We start from the raw sequence: 20,653 nt of genomic DNA on the forward strand, positions 1-20,653 counted from the left end.
TTTAATAGGGTTGCTATGATTCAGAGCGAGAGGCATGTATGTATGTTACTGTGCAATTTGTCGGTACTTAGGTGTTATGCGAACTTCTGCATAGGGCTGTGCACCAAGTGCATTAATGTTGCATTTAACCCTTAGACGCTTTATTTTCAAAATTCATTAGGTATTTATAACTTACCTAGTCCCTAACTCAGTTGTAACTTTTGTTCGTTTCATATAAATGTAATCCTATATATTTAGCACCTGATTTATATGAAAGTGAATGGCGAGGCAGTTTAAATATTTGTATATTTTATTACCTACTTGATAAATTAATTAATTTAATTGATAAATGTATTTCTATGAAAGTACTTCGCAGACTTTCTTATTTTGAAAACAGTTTTCGCACAGATTTACAAACATCATGACAAAATTTTCACATTAATAATTTTCCGCATTCGTTTATATTCCAACAATGCGCAGCAGCCCTGGCTGATGGCACTAATCTATTTATGCGTAAGCGCATGCCACTTGCAGCGGATCGGGCGCGAAACAAAACGACACCCGGCCGAAATAGATGCTCGGCTTGAGCTAACTATATCCGAAACAACGGACCTTTATGGCACTTTTATCCCAACGAATGTATAATGTTAAAGTGGGATAAAAAACGAAGACTGTGCGAATTGGAAACGAAAAAGTAGGAAAGCAATACCCTGAGCTCCGACGCTTAAAGGCTGAGGAAGACATCGGGAAAACGCTGAGATGTGAGAGATTATAAATGGTAAAGAGTGGTGAGTTCCCGTGGAAAATTCACGCGGGCAGATTATAGTGAATAGGCATGGTGCGATGTTATATTTGAAGTTTCCTAAACGTTTTCATGGTGCTAGCTACTGTTTGAAATTATCGGAAAGTGAACGAAAGGCATCGTGCTACAAAATCAGTTGAAAACCTTTTTTTTTTTCAAGAAGTAAGACATCTTGTTCTCTAGAGATTGGTGTAACTTCTAAATTATGTTTGTTATGTATGTATTGGAATATATATATATATTTGAAAAAATATGTTGATGAGTATAAGCGTACGATACAAACAGCCAGAAGAAATCGGACCGGTTCCAAAGCGTCCCCGCCGGAAGATAATTTATTACGTCGTCGTCTCGCGAGCGCCGATGATCTCTCGCCAGTTAATTAATGTCTCTGTTAATTAGTAATTTATAAATAAAAACACAGTATTGCGTCTCTTCATCCCTTTTTCCTTTGCGAGTCTGAATGGCAGTCAAATTATTACTTACATTTGTCCGCGACTTCGCCCGCGGAAATTTCCCACGCGAACATTTGTTTTTTCGGGGTGAAAGGTACCCTTCTCCTTCTCCATACTTCAATCTACATGTATACAAAATTTCAAGAAGTTTGATGCAGTAACAAACTTACTTTCTCATTTATAATATTATTTGGGATTTAACAATATAGTGGAGACAGCAACGCCTTTGGTATATTTTGGACATGATAGAAGATGCGCCATGGTTTGCTCAAATCCATATGTAGGTACTACAATATTTAAATAACCTCTGACATGGGCCATCCTTATCCAGTTTTCGCCAGTCTTCCTTTATATCGTCGACCTGTCCAGCTGCCTAATATAAAACACGATTGCACATTCTATACAAATGAGCACATGACAAGGTATTAAATTCCTGGTAATCGAGAAGCATTGTTATCGATATAAACAAGCGAGCTAACGCGATGAAAACATGATTTGAAGGACCTCCGAAGTGGTTCGTCGGAACTACTTATGTTTGATGAATTGATGACTGCTATTGCATCTCGCAGATACCACTCAAGTGATTGGATTTAATACGAGATATACGTAATGTTTATCATTAACCCCAGACGCAAAAAGAGGGGTGTTATATTATAAGTTTAACGTGTCTGTCTGTGTATCTGTGTATGTGTCTGGGGCATCGCATGAACCGATTTTCGTTTAGTTTTTTTTTGTGCCATAGATAATTTTATCCCGAGTTTTTTTAGCCATGTTTAATGAAAATCGGTTCAGCATGAAAATCAGTTCAGACGTTCAAAAGCTGTAGTGAAATGAATATTCGGCGTGTATAGTCTAACAAATAAACTTATTTTACAAAAGTCTTTGAGGCCATAAAGTCTTTGGTCCGACCTAATCCAGAAGGCGAAACCTATAAAAATACAAAAAGCATTGGCACTAATATGATAGGGTCGAATTTAAATTTAAGAGTCTGTGAATCGTATTGATCACATCAAAATGAATATTTACTATAAAAGTACCGGCAAAGAACTCAAGCTGAATGGTCAGCAAAGTTAGTACAGGTGAATCGGCAAAGAATAAAAATCGCAGTTGTGATCATAGGGCTTGGTCGTTACATAACCATTTATTTACACATTAGGGCTGGAAACTGAAATAGGTCATGTCACAGGCAGGCCTCAGGTTGTTGCCCTGGCCACATCGATCCAGCGTCCCAGTTTGCTGCCGGCACTGGACCTATGTTCGGGATATAGTACAACGTTGATCAAATCTGTTACATCTGTTATCTAGATCGCGTGAAACGATTGATTGTCGCCTTTTACATCGCCATTTATCGAGGTTGACGATAACTTAGGAGCCATATAAGTAGTGTTAAGTTACTCTGTAGCTAATTTATTTTCTTACATAGGATAATAATTAATTTGGTTTTACTCGGCTAATTTTACCTTTAAATACTGCAGCATTTTTTCTTGATTTATGAATTTTACTGATTGATTTAATTTTCTTTGATCGATCTGCATTAAAAATTATCATTGGCATAGGAAATAATGTGACTATGACCCAAGACAAGACATAATTTCCGTGGGAACCAATAATGAGCGTGTATTCGCTACGAGTGCTACAAGAAAAATCCTCAAAAAGTTTCCCACAGAAATATATCGCTCCTTTGTTTTATGTGAAGCGTTTTGCAATTCATTATTATTTCAGGCTTTTTCTGCAAACTGATGAGCATAAGTCTTTTCACATACAACCTTTGTCCTGTGCCCAAAGTAACACAACAAGGGGGGTCAGCTTTACTCTGCCCCTGACTGTACGACCTGATGTATGTTTTGCATTTAGCGTGTTTTAAATCTGCAGTCACAAATGGTGCAGGGTTGTTGTAGCCGAGGTCTGGTCTGGCGGCTGACGTCAATCGCATCGATCTGTCTGCCCCGGCCTGCCTCAGCCACCCCGGTTTATGCAACATCTTGATATCTTGCGCTATTTTATTCGTATGGAACCCCTCAAGTGCCTTTTTTGTCTGGCAGCATTCATGATTTTATACTGTTGCTAGATATCGATCCAGCGTTTGTATATAAAATTTAATTTTATAAATTTCGCGAAGGCAATTCGCGCTTCGATTGCTATTTGATCATTTTCATCGCATAAGTATGTCGAATCGAATAGTGAATCAGTATAGAATCTCAGTGTGAATTGCGGACTAAAAATTGATTTTATAGATACATAGTTTAATCGAGTTAAGAAAACTTGCATACGTTTCTACTCAATCATGCATGCTGTAGCTTCCGTTCGTGCATTTCGTAAACTATTGTGTTATGTAAATATTCCTTTAACACCAATTCAAATAGGCAGACCAGACGCTTATATTTTGATGTGGCACCATGTTGTGCGTACATTTTATTTTAATTCAGATTTTATGACTGGAAAGCGCATCTGGCTCAGATTGCGGCGCGATGTTGCGTTACCTTATTATTGAAAGTTAAATAAAATAATGTTTGGCTCAAGTTATAAAACAATGTAATAAAAATATAAGTCACTCAGTAGATTTGCTACGTATGGGGTACTCTATCTCGGTATTGTCGCACCTATCTAAAAATAATATAGACGAGTGCACATTGCGCTCCCATAGCTGCATCTATTTTACACTTCATAGTTTTAGTAATTTGGCGCGACATTTCTTACGGGATAGAGGGTGGTTTCTCTGGGCGGGCGGCTGGAGGGGGCGTTGGGCGGCCGGGTGGGGGGCTCCAGCGTCAACGACCGGCACTCGTCAGTCTGCGAGCGCGAGAGAACCCCGTCCCAGGCTGCAGCCGGACTTACCTTTCAACTTTCCACAATCGCTAAAGTCATCGTCAGTATCGGAATCGTTTCGCGTGTATAACTACCCTAATTTCTATTGCGGTCCAGTCAGCGCGATGTGTTAAAGAACCAATGTGATATATTGACTGCACGTGTGTACGCTGTCACACGACCGGCACGCACGTTGACGGATAATCCGTGACGCGAGTTTCGGCGACACTCCGACGTGAAAGTGTGTGACACTGCATCGAGCTAAAATAGACTAGTTTTTATTTACGAACAATGCATTGCACTTCCTAGAGCGTCAGATGTAAAGAGTTAGGATGGTGCGGTTTGGATTAGCAATGGTGGTGGGCGTAGCGCCGGCGCTGGTGTCGTGGTGGCGCGGGCGAGCACCGGCGTTGCCACCCCCTTTGGTGGTGCTGTCGCCATGTTCGGACAAAGCCCCCAGGTGGCCCCCGCCACGGTCCCCGTCCCTGTCTGACTGTCTGGAGAGCAGCAGCGACGAGGAATCAGCCCGGTCGATCGTTTGTCTGGTTAGACCTAAACTAGTGAGTACTTTACATCTATAATGTTTTATTTCTAAAGGATGCTCTATTATAGTTACCACAGAGTTAAATGCACCGATAATACGGTTTTACCTACTCCCCGGTTGGATCGTTTCCTGACATTTTAAGTATTAATTGGCTTCAATTAAAGCAACAAATTTAATAGCTAGTCGTGATGCTAGAGTTAGCAATTAATGTACCTAATTACAAGGAATAATGATTTACGCAGCATGTAAAATCCCAGTATAATTTCATGCGGTTGCATAAACAAATCGTATTGATCCATGTCGCGAAAACTGAAGGAACATTGCGCAATAACAAAAATGCAAAAAGTACATACTACCATGAAAAGTCACCACGCATATTCTGTATAATTTGCGGCGATAATGGCATTTCAACGAATTAATACCGACTATTTGCGTTCAACCTCATGTCAAGTTTGGACCTCTATGCCGCTACAGCGAATTTGCATTGAATTTGGGTAGATTGATATGCTGTCGACTATACTTACATGATATATCAAAAGTATTGTCTAAGAATGAAAGTATACTTGCATAATTGGAAAGCTTCACAAATCATCTGAACATATGACGTCATGAGAATATTTCGATTCAATACATTTGAGCGCGCACTCAAATATTTATGGCTGGGTTTAGGCTGGCTAAAGTCTTGATGTTTCTGCGTGTGGCCCTCTTCAAACGTGTCTCGAATCTTTTGGACGATTCACATTCCTAAATATACTCAGCCCTTTGAAGACGGTCGTGACTCGTGACATTGCCGCTTGATTTAAAAGGAAATAATCGTTATGCTAATCGACAATAGTTGTCTCAAAGCTTGAAAGGAACGCCGTGGATTTATGCCACGATTTGTAGTTTAGTTTAAATTGTCGTTGCCATCGTCGTTTTAGAAAGTGTGTAATGTGAATTCCCTATAAGGACTAGCTATTCAAGCAACACCTAATTAGATCTTCCATTATTAAGATTTCGTATTTGTTTTAGAAAATTCTCAGCATGTATTTACTTTGAGGTAATAAGTGGGTCTTGCGTCTGACGCAGTTTTATATTTATGTAATCTGTGTTGGCGCCACGGGCCAAATTGCATGTCATATCAATAAGAAACTCCCACACTGCTGCTGACACAGTCATTTCGCAGATTGCAATGAACAATCATTCACAAAGTAGTTGTATTCCGCATTCTATTCTCACGCGAACCTTACTATTGTCACAATGTAATATAGAGCACTATTGTTACCTTATTTTTTGTAATTTATAGATCAGTCAGAAACATCTGAACCAACAGAATTTTAAAAAATCTAATCTACATGCAGTTGAACTCTACGTCGATCTTGACTGCAATATAGCGACGATCTTAAGGACCGTAAAGCTGGATCAGTAATAATAACACAAAGGGCTCTCAGGTGGGAACGAACTCGTCGGCTTTGGGTGTTGGTGGTTGGAAGAGCGGCACCAGGACGCTTCCTGATGCCGCCAGGTGCTCAAACCAACAGAAGTAATCGGAAGAACGTTCAAGCATGTTTGAAACTACATTAGTTGCATACCCAACATGGTTTAATGTGTGTCGTTGCTAATTTTACCGATGCCATTTTCGCCTGTCAGTTGACGGATATGTGTGATCAATAAATATCGATCGTTCACCTTTGTTACGAAAGCGCATCGCACGTGCGCCTGCGTCGTATCGCTGCACCGGTAGCGCGTGCTTGCGAGTGCCATGCGCGCGCGTCGCGAAATGTCATGATATTTACGTACAAGTAGCGCGCGCAATGTGCGTCCTCATAGACTTACATTCGGGTGGATACCGCGTCTTCACCTTTTTTCAGACACCTCACTTTCACATTTCGAATTGAGTATGTCACTTTTATGCCTATGATTCCGCCCAAAACCAACACATGGCTCCAACAAACTTCGGGTTTCATAAACGTCATCTATGTTGAGGTTTATGGTGCTATTTTTGGATCAGAGAAATATCTGAAAGTTTTTGTTCAATTGATTACTGCATAACTCCTTGTACAACCATAAAGAAAGCCAGCTCGTCAACAATAGGGACATTAAAAAACTGATGTTGATGACGACATTCTTTTAGAGTGATTGATTATTGAAGCGCCACTTACACAAAGCTTCGCTGGTAGAGCCAATGTCTTGCCTTCGCTCAAGATTTCTTTCGCGGCGCCTCTCAGGACCTTGCACCACCTCGATAAGGCCGCCCTTTTCTTATATGGGACGTGCTAATTGCTCAGCCGACATGCGGTATCTATCTTAATATAAATCTGTGGCTGTAGCGTATCCCGTTGAATTTCCAAACACCAAACGGTCCGTCCGCAATAAGTTTTTGCTCGTCGCGGCGCGCACTCGCCTCACACTTTTTCTTCCGTGTCATGACAACGTTTTTTGTCATCGACAGAACTCCTGCCACTGAAGACAGTTTTATACCGATGGCTGTCGGTCGCGGTTGGCTCTGCGCGTTTCGCTGTAACCGCCAAGTCTTGCGTTGCTCCCAGTTATTTACGTAGTATAATTGACCTAACTATAGTGTGAGGGTTTAAACGATTCATTATGTAAAATAGAATATTAAATATGTAAGTCAGTATATTTATCTGCTCCCAACATAATTTGGAATTTTAAACTTTTTGCTAATTCCTCCAAAACTAGTCTTACCTATACAAAGCTCGTTGATACCTGAATGTTCATACCCTGCATCATCCTTATGATTGAATTTGCATCTATAAACGACCTCTACCTTGAGAATATCACAATTAAACCACTATATACTATATTCCGAAATAATATCCGCGAAATGAATTCTACCATTGAAATAAAATAAGCGATAATTTCCGTACCCAGCTTTTTGCAAATTTCTACTCCTTAAAATATTAATTCATCTGTACTACATACTGAATTATCTGAATATCGTCAATCTAACACTAAGTAGAGGCCGCTGATCTATTCTTCCTTGTAACTATGCTACAGGCAAGCCGCTTCTTCTTCACGCTTCAGAAAACTAGTTTTATTGACGTCAATAAGCAATTTCATGTGTTGAAAATAATTCAATTGGAGGAGGACGTCAGCATTATAGCTCACGTACTCCTGGCATTGTGAGAACCCTCTCTCCGTGACGTCCTTGCACCATTGTTGGTCTTGTGAGAGCTGCGCTCGTTTTGTTAGCTTCTAACTCTCTTTAAAATGTCTATGCGTCTTTGTCTGGTTTATTTTTGTTGACTTTTTCATCACCATTATCTGATTTCGGATCTTAATTCGTAGATATAGTAGTTTTCGTGACTGCCTGACGCGTCTATTATACTATTCAGCTTCTTCTTCCAGGTGAAGAAGAAGCGGAATAGTTTAATAGACGCTTTGGAAGTCGACAGTAGACTTAGTTTAAGTAATTTTTTGACGTCAATAAGTGATGTATACACCATCCTAAATTGAATAAAGAATTTTGAATTTGAAAATATGTTGGGATTGATTGCTTAATTTTCTACGTGATCTTGTCTAGCGATCACTGTCACAGACAAGTATTCGCCATTTAATCTAGGTGCAAACATAGTGACATCATGAGTAGATCTTAAGATATCGAGTCGTCAAGCTATCACTATCACAAGCAATAAGTACTTGATCCACTTAGGTCTAGTCATCCAGGTCACAGACAGACTTGCTAATCCGGATTAGATCGAACCTTTAATAAATGTTACAGTATGAAGTGCGCCACTAATGATACGCGCCGGAAACGGAGAAAAGAAATAATCGTTCAAAAGGTGTAATTTTATAAATCAATATTTATATTCGTTCTAAATTTATACGTATCAGGACACATGCGCCAAAGACATTTGCGCGCAAAGACACTTGCGCTCAAAGACATTTGCGCGCAAGACCCATGTGCGCAAGACCCATGCGCGCAAGACATTTGCGCGCATGGGCACAACGCAACAACATCAACATAACGCAACGCAACACAATGCAACGAAACGCAACACTACGTAACGTAACACAACGCAACGTAACACAACGCAACGCAACACAACGCAACGCAACACAACGCAACACAACGCAACACAACACAACGCAACACAACGCAACGCAAGACTACGCAACGCAACACTACGCAACGCAACACAACGCAACGCAACACTACGCAACGCAACACAACGCAACGTCTTAATTCCTTAACCTTTTAGTCTTTCGCGCAAGTTCTTGCGCGCAAGTTTCTTGCGCGCAAGTTTCTAGCGCGCAAGTGCTTTTGCGCACCTTTCTTGCGCGCAAGTTTCTTTGCGCGCAAGTTTCTTTTCGCGCAAGTGATTGCGCGCAAGTGTCTTTTGCGCATGTGTCTTGCGTGCAAAAGTACCAAACTCAAATTTATACAGATTTATGGAACGTATCTATATAGCAAAGTCAGCATTTCGATTATTGCATCAACTAGGTAACTTCATTCGAGCCAGTTTGTAATTTTTGGGATAATATTTTACTATCAGATAATATTTTATTATACTATCAGTATAGTATATATATATATAGTGTCTTTAAATCTTATTACATCTACTATCACTTGATAACATCGTCATCATTAATTTCCATGGTCCAGTCCCGGATCGTACATAGTATAGTGTACATCTTCTACATAGTGTAATACTTTAGAAAACACTTATTACATATAGTACAATTATTGATTTTAACCTCGATAGAACCTTGCATATTTACAATGATACCTACATCGTCAAGCTCAAACTGTGAAGTCTGAAAATTACTATAAAAATCAGATATATACATTGTAACGAGGAGACCAATGTACCAGGTAGTACTAAGTTCGTATAGTGAGTGGCTCGGACTGGCTGGCTGGTCAATCAAGACAATATAATGAGCGGGCTTCCTGCGCCATTATCAACATTTTGTAATTTGTAATGCTGTGCGGTTTCCCTGCTGATAAGTTCAATGTCGTTGTTTAGACCGTTACAATTTGGCATATTAGTACCTACACATATTTTATCATGCTAACGATATTTAAAGTGTGTTTTTTGGCAAAACTAAATCTACGTTTTAAGATTTATTAAAATTAGCACTAATGTCACACTTCACTTAATGCAGATTTTGTTAATACGGTAACAACTTGGCTAAATTGGCAACTTTTGTTTGTCTCGCATTCTGTCTAGCCAATGTTTTTATTTTCCTTAGTTAGCATTCGCGCTTTAAGTCACTCACTACAAATTCGCATCGTATGAACACTGACATTCTACAATACAAACAATTATGTAATTATTTATGACCTTAAAATATTTATTCATTTTTAGTATCTGCTTTAAAATTCACACTAGATTTAAAAGGACATGGGTATCTAAATTCGTTTCCATAGCTCTTTCTATTCAGGGATATTAAATATTAATTTTGTAAACACGTTTATAATGATAGAAAACATGCTAAACATGTGTTCTCCATGCTCCATGATTCCCGTATGGAAAGTGTGCTGCCTCCGGACACACTACGCGGTGCTTAACTTTCTAATCCCCTATTAAATGGGCGGCAATGCATACCACAGTCATCTGCTTAGTTCCTCCACGGTCCAATGGTCTAGGCTTTATAATCCCACAGTCAGGAGAGACTTCTTACAATACTGCCTCTCTAAGAACAGACGGTCAGCGATTAGCATATACAAGTCCCTTGTCTTCATACCTGGGCAGAACAGATCAGCTGTATTCGCTATCACGACCTATTCCCGTATGATTTTTAGCCAAGAAATTTCCTTTCTCATTCCAGCGACTTTGCCTTACTTTATTTACTAAATTATCTTCAAATATTGCAAACTGTAACCGTAGGATTATTCTCATTCTTCGAAATATTTCTCTTAGAGTCTTGGGTCCGTGACGTTTCTCTAGCCCTTTTTAGTTCGTGTGTTTTCTTTTTCTGCTAGCTAGACCAGTCTGTTGATGGGAAATAGTCAAACAGACATGTACCGTACATGTCCCAAAATCCTCATTCAACAACAGATGATCCGGACAAATGTGCGATATTCAGACGACCTCTTTGTTTATAGTTGGACATGCCCGTGTGTACACAGCAATGTTTCCTAAAACACAATAGGAATACCTGAGGAGTTCTCTGATAATATCATCTCATCTGAATACGATCTTTACCTATTTCGGATGTGGATTTCTGGATGATTATGTGTTGTTATTGTACTAGCAATTTCTCGAAACATCGTACGCGCGTATGTATTTTCAGTATTCCAGTTCGCGTGAGAATTTCGTGACATCCTCCCTTTGTGCTCCCCTTCATTACATAAGGCACGTACATGCCAAATTTTGACTATCTACGCCCAGTAGTTTTGGTTATTTATTTATCTCACAGTTAGCTACTAGAGTTTTTTTAAATATGTTTATATATCAAGCGATACTGGATAAGTCTTTACTGAATGGATATCTATGTCATATAGCAGCGAATTTACAATGAGTTTTGGTATTTTGATGTGCTGTCGACATAGCAACAAAGATAAAACGAATACTTTTAAAAACGCTTGTTATATTAATCGTTTCTCAATTCGGCGGGTTGTCATTAAAAGTTACATTCTATGCTCAAGCAAGATGAAAAGCACCAATTCATTGCAAACTCGTCATTATTAACTGTACTTAGAGGTCCATATGCGGTAACTTTACTTGCGGTTGACTGTAATATTAATTTAATAACCATTAGTTATGTGATTACTTGATGATTCGATTCGAAAGTTTTTAATTATACACTATATTGACTGTGTATATATCACCGCTCATATGAGCTCATATCAATTCGTATTTGGGAATAGGAATGTAATTAATTATACCTGAAGGGCCTTATATACATATAACATATACACAATCTAGGCGCGAAGACTCACAACTTCAAATTCTCTTTTCTAGAATATAGAATCTTGCTACTAGTTCCAGTCGGCAAAGAAACTCTTTTTATCTTTTTAATATATTGTAATTAGTATGCAATTATTTGAGAACTTCATAAATGTAATGACCCCCAAAGTTCTTCAAATGGAACAGTACCAGATAAATCACAACAGTCACCTGCAACCTGCAAGTCGTAGTGATTCACAAAATGTCCCTTCCCTCCGTCTCATGACTTGGCCCAAAGAAAACACGGTTGAGATTTTCTCGATAAATACTCTTATTTCATTTTATCACTGTCACAAACAGTATATTGTATTCAATTGATTTTCTAATAGATTTTGAAATATTATTTCTGGAGAGATGATTAACAATAAAGATGTTAGTGGTATTTTATTTTAACTAACGCCGTAATATAGAATTGACAATCAGTTCGGACCTTGAAATCATTTATGCAACTTTGATTATGCTACAGGGAAAAAAGTCTTATATTTCAGTTAAAAACCCATTAACAACAGTTTTTAATATCTAAACACTAAACAATATTTTTGGTTACATTCAATGTTTCGACTGCTTGCATTCCCGCCCTCCTTCTATGCCATACACGCCTGATCATAGTAAGTAACGGTGCAATGTGGTTACGAAAACGATAGCGTATGACGGCGCGCGAGCCGCGGCCGACAGTCGACCGAACGCGCCTCCGCAGGCTAACGTGCGGCCCTCCAACATCTCCGCCCTAAACGTGCTAGACGATTTAGTTATAAACCAACCGTGAAACAAAACTAACAGGTGCACTAAACTACAATTTGTGAAGTGAACATATACAAGCGTATAAATCATTATCGCAAAATACAAAACAAAGAATATTGGTCAAGCTCTGGAAAATATCGCCGATAAGATAAAACTACAATAATATAATTTATCGCGATTATTACCTATATAATGCAGAAAGGCCTCGATACCGCGGGCGAGAATCACGTCCTTCCTTTCTATTGAAGCTTTGACGATGCAACTATCAAGCACCGCAATACACCGGGAACACACTGCATTGACGGACGCGGCAAATGTGGGAACGCGAAAACATAGCGCGAATCAAATAGCCTGAATTCCTCGAATGAGCACAATAGCCGGTAAATTATCATGGGCGAAACATCAAAATTAGAAACACCAGGTAATAGTGACGAAGAGAGCGGAGACGCATTTACCGACGGTGACTTTGAAGACTCCGAGGACGAGACGGTAGTCGAGAGAAATGGAAGTGTTGAAACATCAAATATACCAGTTAATGAAGCAGTAAACGGCGAAGCGAAAACAAATGGTTGTGAGTCAATTGCTGATGTCTATGACAGCCAGGCGAAGATGAATGGAGTAAAGAATTACAATAATGGACACAATAGTGAAGTAGACAATGCTAATTTTGATAATGGATTACTAGATGTACGAAGGGATTCTCTTGTGGAACAAAATCCCTCTATCGTGGGAATACTGGGCGATCAACAGAATCATGTAAGTATAGACTTATGCGGAGAATTGATATTGTAAATTTTTTTGACCTTATAGAATTCCTATCAAGTCAAGTGAAGGTCAGATTTTGCTGTTCATTTTTTGTTACATATCATGAATGACAGTTGACTCATTGAATAATCTGCAATTGATTTATTCTCTTCTCGATATTCTCCTTGTCTGGTGCATATACTTATTCATACATTAGGGTAACATATGTTTTGTCAAACAAGTGTCCAAGGGCGAGATTATCTTATCTTAATTTAAATTTCTCCATGTATGCCGGTTACAGAGGCCTACAGTTTGTGGTAGGTTGTCTGATATGAATAATGTTTATTTTATTTATCGTCGAACGTGTTTCTTAAATCTGTTTCTATTATAATTTAGACATCTTGTGATGTGTTCTACAAAGTAACAATGTTTTTAAGACTGAATGCGATGACAATGTCGTGACATTCTAATTTAAATGTGAATCGCCGGGACATCACCATGAGAAATCAAGTTTTACTTGAGCAGTGTGTCCACCGCATGTGCTGAGAGAAACACGTGTTAAAATAACTGTGGTGAAGTAACCTTGCGTAGCTCGACGTTGCATTGGTATATGAGATTTCCGTAATGATATAGATCTGGCCGGAGCCACCTTAATTCTATTCTATATCTGTGTAGAATACAACTGTATTTTCTGATCAGTCGTGTCAGGTGCGTAAATACTCCATACAATGGATTGGCATGTGGTGTCAACAAAACTGAAGAAAATTACTACATATAACATATGAAAATACTTAGTACAATAGTGACAACTGTAGCTGACGCCCGTGTGACTGAAGCGCTCTGAGTCAGGTGTTCAGGGTACGTACGACCTCGACGCGACGACAAGCGGCACTCTTGAGATGTCATCGCCGGAGATCATTATACGACTTGCAACAAGATTGTTACTGCTCTATGTGAGTACAGACAGTTTCTACAACCGTTTCTAGAAGATCTTCCTATATAAAATGTTATGATAATCGTATTCCAAGTCTCAAAAAGTTGTCATTGTTTGTCACCTGAAGTCGTACAGATTTGTCCTCGTTTTCATCTTAAATTCAAGTCGCATACAAATGAGCTCATTCGTCTTGGTAAATAGTTGTACTTGTTATGCATCTGTACAAACTAGTTAAGTCGCCGACGTCTCAAGCCACACACCATGTGTTGTGTGTGTACTTATATGTTTTGCACCATTTTGCAAGCGACCCCGAATTCGGTAGTTACAACGTTAGCTTATGCAATTTTAACTTCTGACATCACTTTTGCACACAATGATGTCACTGTATCCCTGTTAACAAAGAATTTCTACACCATTATCCTAATCATCGCTAAAGCTTAACGCGATCCAAAAATAGAATACGTCAAAACAAATCTACAAAAAGGCAAAACTAAATTAGCTATTCACTGAACCGTATCGATTTCATGCTGTTGAACTGTCGACTTTGTTATTGTCGCTTGGCTAAGGACACTAAAGCCTTCACTCGCTTCTCGTATTCAATTTATTCGATTTGATCGAAACTGTTCAATTTGAGTTCGATTTGATCAAACTCCAGTTTGCAATTTGCGTACCTATTGCCCAATTCCATTTTTATTCGAAAACAAACGCAGTATTAAATTTGATCATACTAAAATTACAAAAAATATATATGGAAATTAAAATATATATCTTGTTTAGTAATCGTATAGCGAGAACGGAAGTACACGATGGCGTCAGAGAAATCATAAGCGTTTTACCAATTGATACGGACAGTAAAGTTACCATCAGCCGCATCAGACAATGGCTGACTCACCCTTTAACCATTTTTATAAAGCACAATTCCTTAGAGAATTGAAATATCCGCGATAGTTTTGATGTGCGAGTGTGAGACAATGCACGAACTAAAGCAAAATTGTCATGATAACCATTCATGATCTTGATAGCAGTCTTTAGTTTAGCCTTTTGGAAACAATATTTGTTTCTAAGAAGTCATTGCAAAACGTTTATCCTAGTATCTTTATCTTATGAAATAAATTTAATTAATCTAATAACTGTGTAACGTTTTTTCTTTAGATCCATTACAGGAATTCATAAAATTATTATCATAATGAAGATATGTGTCAATCGATCGGTCTGTTTATTTTCTCGTCCTGATGGTTCATTAGTTACAAACAATAGTATCGGATGGATGTAAACTTGTAAACCAAACAATCTTCGGATTATCGCACTCTAAGTGGGACACCTATGTTTATTGGCGACGAATACCGCTCGTCCGATGTGCGTCGATTGATTTCTACCGAATTCCTTTACAGCATTGCTTCTGCGTTTCATTTCATTGCCATTGTTATGTGAATTTTGATGTGTCTCTGAATATTTATCTTTATTAATTTATGTGCGTTGGTCTATAAATACCTCGTCTACGCCTTGCGCATTATTTCCTTTTTATAACAGTTTCCCCGTACAGTCGTATTCTTCGAAATATATTAAAATATGCCTATAGGTATGCCCAGGGTTTTTATGTACGAGTCTTCAGTTGGTATTCCTATTGTACCTACTATTATATTCATTCGAAATCTATTCCTGTATGAAATTCCAAAAATCTGTTTCGATTGATGGAAATCGTAAAGAACAAATACCATATTTTTTTTATTAATATTTTATTTAATACTTATATGTATTTTTTCACAATTTTTTACATAGTCATTTTCGAAACTCATAGTTTTGTCGCAACATGTTGTTTTGTTCTATGTTCAATGTTCGTTCATACATCCAAACATATATCAATCATTCATGATCAACATTTCATCTGACTAATCCAGCAAGCTGTAGGATTACTCATATCAATAGATACATTGGTCAGTAAACAGTAATTTGGCGGGTCCAATATCCTCGTCTGGTCCGGCGTGATGTCACCACTAGGATAAAGCTGACCACAATTTTTGTTTGTGGTCATACTCTTATTTTGGGTTTTGTTTATATATGTATCTTTAGTGGGACAACGCGCCGATGAAAACACTTGTAATACTTTTGTATTCACACCAACAACGAACTTTTACCAAATGTTCAAAAGTTTATCAGAGAAACAGTATTATTACTGTTGGATTTTACACTATTCCGTGTTTATACACGGAATAGTGTAAAAACCAAACCCTACTGGCATTGAGAGCATTTAAATATTTAAACTAAGCTATTTGCGAGTATCTAAATTTATTTAAATTTTTAAGTTCCCCTCGTCTTAAACTATGCCCACTTTGTCGCACATCTGTTATAGCTATCGGATTTGCAGATCTCCTATCAATGACTCAACACGACACAATAAAAGTTATCGTCTTGTTATCAACACTCAACACGTTCCTTGTATGCATTTTTATGCTTCAAGTATCATCATTTTGCTTTGCTTTTGAAGGTCATATTTTATTACTTTCCTGACCAGAAACAAAAAAGTCAATGTCGTGTGATTTAGTCGCCTTCGTCATGTCTATGTCTCCGTACACTCAAAAAAGACTCAAAATTGACCTTGGATATTTGTTCGGGTGACAAGGGTGGTAATTTTGTAGTTCAATGTATTGTGCTTCTAACCGGGATATGCTTCTTTCAAATGTAGAAATTTACGGTGAATCATCGCACATTGCTTAGTTTAATCTCCAGTCATATTTGTGGTTTGTTTAGTAAATGTATCATTACATTTCTGCTATAATAATAACACAACGATGCGTGTGTAGTGTGTAGAGATCGATCATCAAATTACATTTCCCGTGACGCGAACCATATGACTTTGGCATATGTCGTGCGCCTTTATTACCTTAAGACATCCTTGTTTTGTAGTATACATTAATGATTCTGCTCCTGCTTAACAATGTCACCTGAGAAACAGAAACTTAAAACTGTTTAAAAGTTTTAAAATTCAGAGTTCTGAGTCAGTAGCTGTCTCGACTGAAATCATCTAGTTCTAGTAACCAATAATTCTTATCAAACTTCTTAACAAATGCTTATGATGGCTTTGCCTTCGAATATCTCTTGTCTCGGCTTTTCTTCGGTTCGTTCTACAGCGGTTAAATTTGAAAAATAAACAACAAAGTGCTATAACAATGTTTGTATTTACCTCATTAGTGAATACTAATCGGATCTCTCAAATATTTCTACTTATAAAATTTTTTAGTAAAGTTGAATTGGGAGTAACCTTATTGATGGAATTAGATGGAATTATTTTCTTATTAAACGAGGTGCATTGCACACGAACAACAGAATTGTTGCGATACCACAAATTGTTTTTCCCACACGAGTATACCCCAATATGCATATTTCTTGGAAATGTTGTAAATTAAATGGACATCGTTTAATATCAGTTTATTATTATAAATATAATTTTATACTGATTTCAACTAAGAGATCTCTACATATCATCATCATTTCAGCCTCTTTGTGCCCACTGCTGAGCATAGGTCTCTCTTCGTTCTTCTTCTCTACATAATTTAATTAATATTCTTCATATTTAATTTATTATAAATTATAATCCTGAGCAATTTTAGGCACGCGAAAGATTACAAAAAAAATTATAGTGAGATCACTTACTTGAGAGAGATACTTAGCATAAAAAGGCAATTTCCTTGCTATATTTTAAACTACGATAGTTATTAATTTTTTGTTGTATGAAAACCAATTATATAGCAGGTTCTTTTTTATATAAATGTGTACAGTTTGAAGCAATTTCAAACGCTTTTATTAGCGACTGTATCTGTATACATTCTTTTTTTTTTATTATTGTAGTTTAAGAGTTTGGTTTGTGGATGACTACGACAAAATAATGAAATGTGAATATCTAATAACATTTTTACACTTCATAATAATCTCCGAGAAAAAATACCACGAGCATCTCCCAGCTAACCATAGAGCATCTCCCAGCTAACCATAGAGCATCTCCCAGCTAACCATAGAGCATCTCTCAGCTAACCATAATGAGTGACAGAGAAGCGAAATAAATTACGTATTGTCAATTTCAGGCCGAACAGCGGCTGGCGGCGCGTCGAGCGGCGCGTGCGGAGGCGCGCGAGATCCGCATGAGAGAGCTGCAGAAGCAGCAACAAGAACAGGAGAACCATGCCGACAAGGCGTACGATATGTATGCAGGTGCGTTCTTCTATAAACCAAATACTTTTCAACTTAGATGATGGTCATGATTGTTTTTAACCCCAAAACGCAAAAAGACGGGTGTTAAAAGTTTGACCGACTAGTGTGTCTGTCTGTCTGTGTACGTGGCACCGTAGCTCGTCAACGGGTGAACCGAATTGAATGCGGTTTTTTTTTAATTTGATAGCTAATTTTTATGCGATGGTTCTTAGATATGTTTGATCAAAATCAGTCTAGCCGTTCAAAAGTTGTAGCGTAATGAATATTGAAAGTCTCGCCTCTCACTGTCTGTCCCTATGTATGCTTAGATTTTTAAAACTACGCAACGAATTTTGATGCGGATTTAAAAAAAAAATACTTTGATTCCTGAGGAAGGTTTATGTTTATGATTATGATGTTTATGACCATTATAATGGTTTTACTTTAAAATGAGTAATGTGAACGTGTCCCCCTTGCAGAGTCGGTGGGCCGCCGCGCGGGGTCGCGGCTGGCGGCGCTGTCGCCCGCCGTGCACTCGCCGCGGCGCAGCTCCGAGGACTCCGTCGACGACACCTTCACCCTCAAGGAACTCAGGGTATGGGCACCTTTCAGTCACCTGTCTAGGTTCCATCCTTGAATATAACTACACTTTATCCTGCTATGTTTTACGTGAATACTGAGTGATACAAAGCCTGGGTTGGGCAACAATCAGCATTTTCATGGTTGTAAAACTTCAGCCGAATCTTCAAAATTCTGTGGTTTATTTTTACTTTGAAACAGGCGAAGGTGAAAGAGGGACTTTTCTGTGTCAAAGCAGTTGTCGAGAGAGTGAAAGGATCCCAGATTTGAATTCTCATGTTACATACATGTGTATGTATATCAAACCAATGTTGTAAAACTGCAGCTAGAAGGCGGCCATTTTAAATGTCACGTCAGTGCCATATGCGATTTGAATAAATTCTGACTCCATGGTATTTCAATAACGCACTAGCAATGCAAATTAGATTTTTTCATTTTATATTTCCCAGCACGAGCTCAAGGAGGTGGAGGAGAAGTTCCGCAAAGCCATGATCCTGAACGCCCAGCTGGACAACGACAAGGCGGCGCTGGGCTACCAGCTGGAGCTGCTCAAGGACAGGATAGAGGAGCTCCACGAGGAATATGCGCAACTCCAGGTAGTCCATACTAAAAATCCTTTATTTGGGGCCTGTTTCACGCTGCTAAAGTATCTGATAGCATATTATATGCTTATGTAACATATCGAATAGGAGTTAACAATTCTGTTTCACAAGTGCTCGATAGGGCTGGGCTAACTGGCTAATCACAACAAGCAGATTTGTCTAGTAGTTAGTTTATCTGTCAGATTACAATATAATATTAAGTGTAATAGTAATAGACAGTGGTGGTTGCCACAAGCTTTTAATGCTTGTCAACTAATTTGTTGTTAATGTAAAATATGTCTATAATAGACTCTTTAAAGCTCACTTTTCAATGACCGTTCTCTTGCCGGCTGGGAGCAGTGCAGTAGAAGTGTGACTTTTAATACAAAACTGTTTCCAGCGCGAGCACAAAGAGAAATGTTCAGCGCACGAGCGTTTAAAGCGCTCGCACGCGTCGCTCGAGCGCGAACTAGCGAGCGCACGCGACGCCGTGCGCGCGCGCGACGGCGCCGCGCTCGCCGCGGGCTTCGCGTTCGTGGACGCGGCCTCAGCGCCCGAGGGGGGCGGGGCGGGGCCGGCGCTGGCGCTCGTGTCGCAGCAGTCTGAGCAGCTGCTCACTGACGCGGGGGAGGGCACGCTGGGTGAGATGATTTTATTTGGTTTTTGGTTAAACTTTTTTTTTGCGTTCGGAACGGGATTTGGTTGCAATGACTACCGCGAGTGAATTTGCCGAATTTGGTGTTGTGAAATGTTAGGTTTCATATAGAATTTTAATGTCAAAATCTTTCGCGAATTCACACACGTTCTACGAAGTACAAGTTTTACTATGAGAAGGACCACCTTCAAATAGCAAGACAGGTCCGATTGGAAAAAAGAGCTACATGACTACACACATAATTTTTACCACGAAAGTTTAAAATCTAAGTTCAATACTACCAATTGCACTGTTTTTGTCGTAATTTATCTGTAGTAATATGGTTGTCTCCCCCATAACCTGGAGGATGGGGATGGGGGAGACCTTTGCCCAGTAGTGGGACAATAAGGGTTAGTAAAAAGAAAATGGTTGTCGTATGATTGATGTTTACATTTGGTTTGTATATATATGTTTTCATTTAGACAGAATAGTATATCTTACGTGAGTAGTATACGAGTATACCAATTTGCGTCGACGATTTCATTGCCAGGGTGACTCATAAACATACAGTTTACAAATCCATACCAATATTATAAATGCGAAAGTCTGAATGACTGTCTGTTCCACTTTCACGCATAAGATTTTGATGAAAATTTGTATTTTATTCAGTTCAAACATGGCTACATTATTTTTCAAAAATCAATCCCCCGATAGACTAATTCGGGGGTGAAATTTTATATGAGAATCATGTCGGTTCTGTATTCGCAGAGAAATCTACGC

The 20,653-nt window shown here is 38.6% G+C and overlaps 2 protein-coding genes across 7 annotated transcripts in view; one reads left to right on the forward strand and one right to left on the reverse strand.

Annotated features, from left to right (window-relative positions):
• Positions 1-20,653, reverse strand: part of LOC128683661 (probable cytosolic Fe-S cluster assembly factor GL21135) — a 132,364-nt gene that overhangs the window by 34,261 nt on the left and 77,450 nt on the right. The gene's annotated exons all lie outside the window — the stretch shown is intronic.
• The window catches only part of LOC128683662 (uncharacterized protein), a 29,913-nt gene that overhangs the window by 3,510 nt on the left and 5,750 nt on the right, over positions 1-20,653 (forward strand). For 2 of the 6 annotated variants that reach the window (XM_053769519.2, XM_053769520.2), the window contains exons 3-6: positions 17,974-18,100; positions 18,559-18,674; positions 19,108-19,254; positions 19,640-19,880. In XM_053769519.2, coding sequence (XP_053625494.1) covers positions 17,974-18,100; positions 18,559-18,674; positions 19,108-19,254; positions 19,640-19,880 — 631 coding nt within the window. Of the gene's footprint in view, positions 1-4,018; positions 4,599-11,860; positions 12,973-13,505; positions 13,914-17,973; positions 18,101-18,558; positions 18,675-19,107; positions 19,255-19,639; positions 19,881-20,653 lie in introns of those variants that run through there. The other 4 variants (XM_053769518.1, XM_053769517.2, XM_053769516.2 and 1 more) reach the window with 4 other exon arrangements.

The sequence above is a fragment of the Plodia interpunctella genome, chromosome 3 (genome assembly GCF_027563975.2).
Source record: "Plodia interpunctella isolate USDA-ARS_2022_Savannah chromosome 3, ilPloInte3.2, whole genome shotgun sequence".
Lineage (NCBI taxonomy): Eukaryota > Metazoa > Arthropoda > Insecta > Lepidoptera > Pyralidae > Plodia > Plodia interpunctella.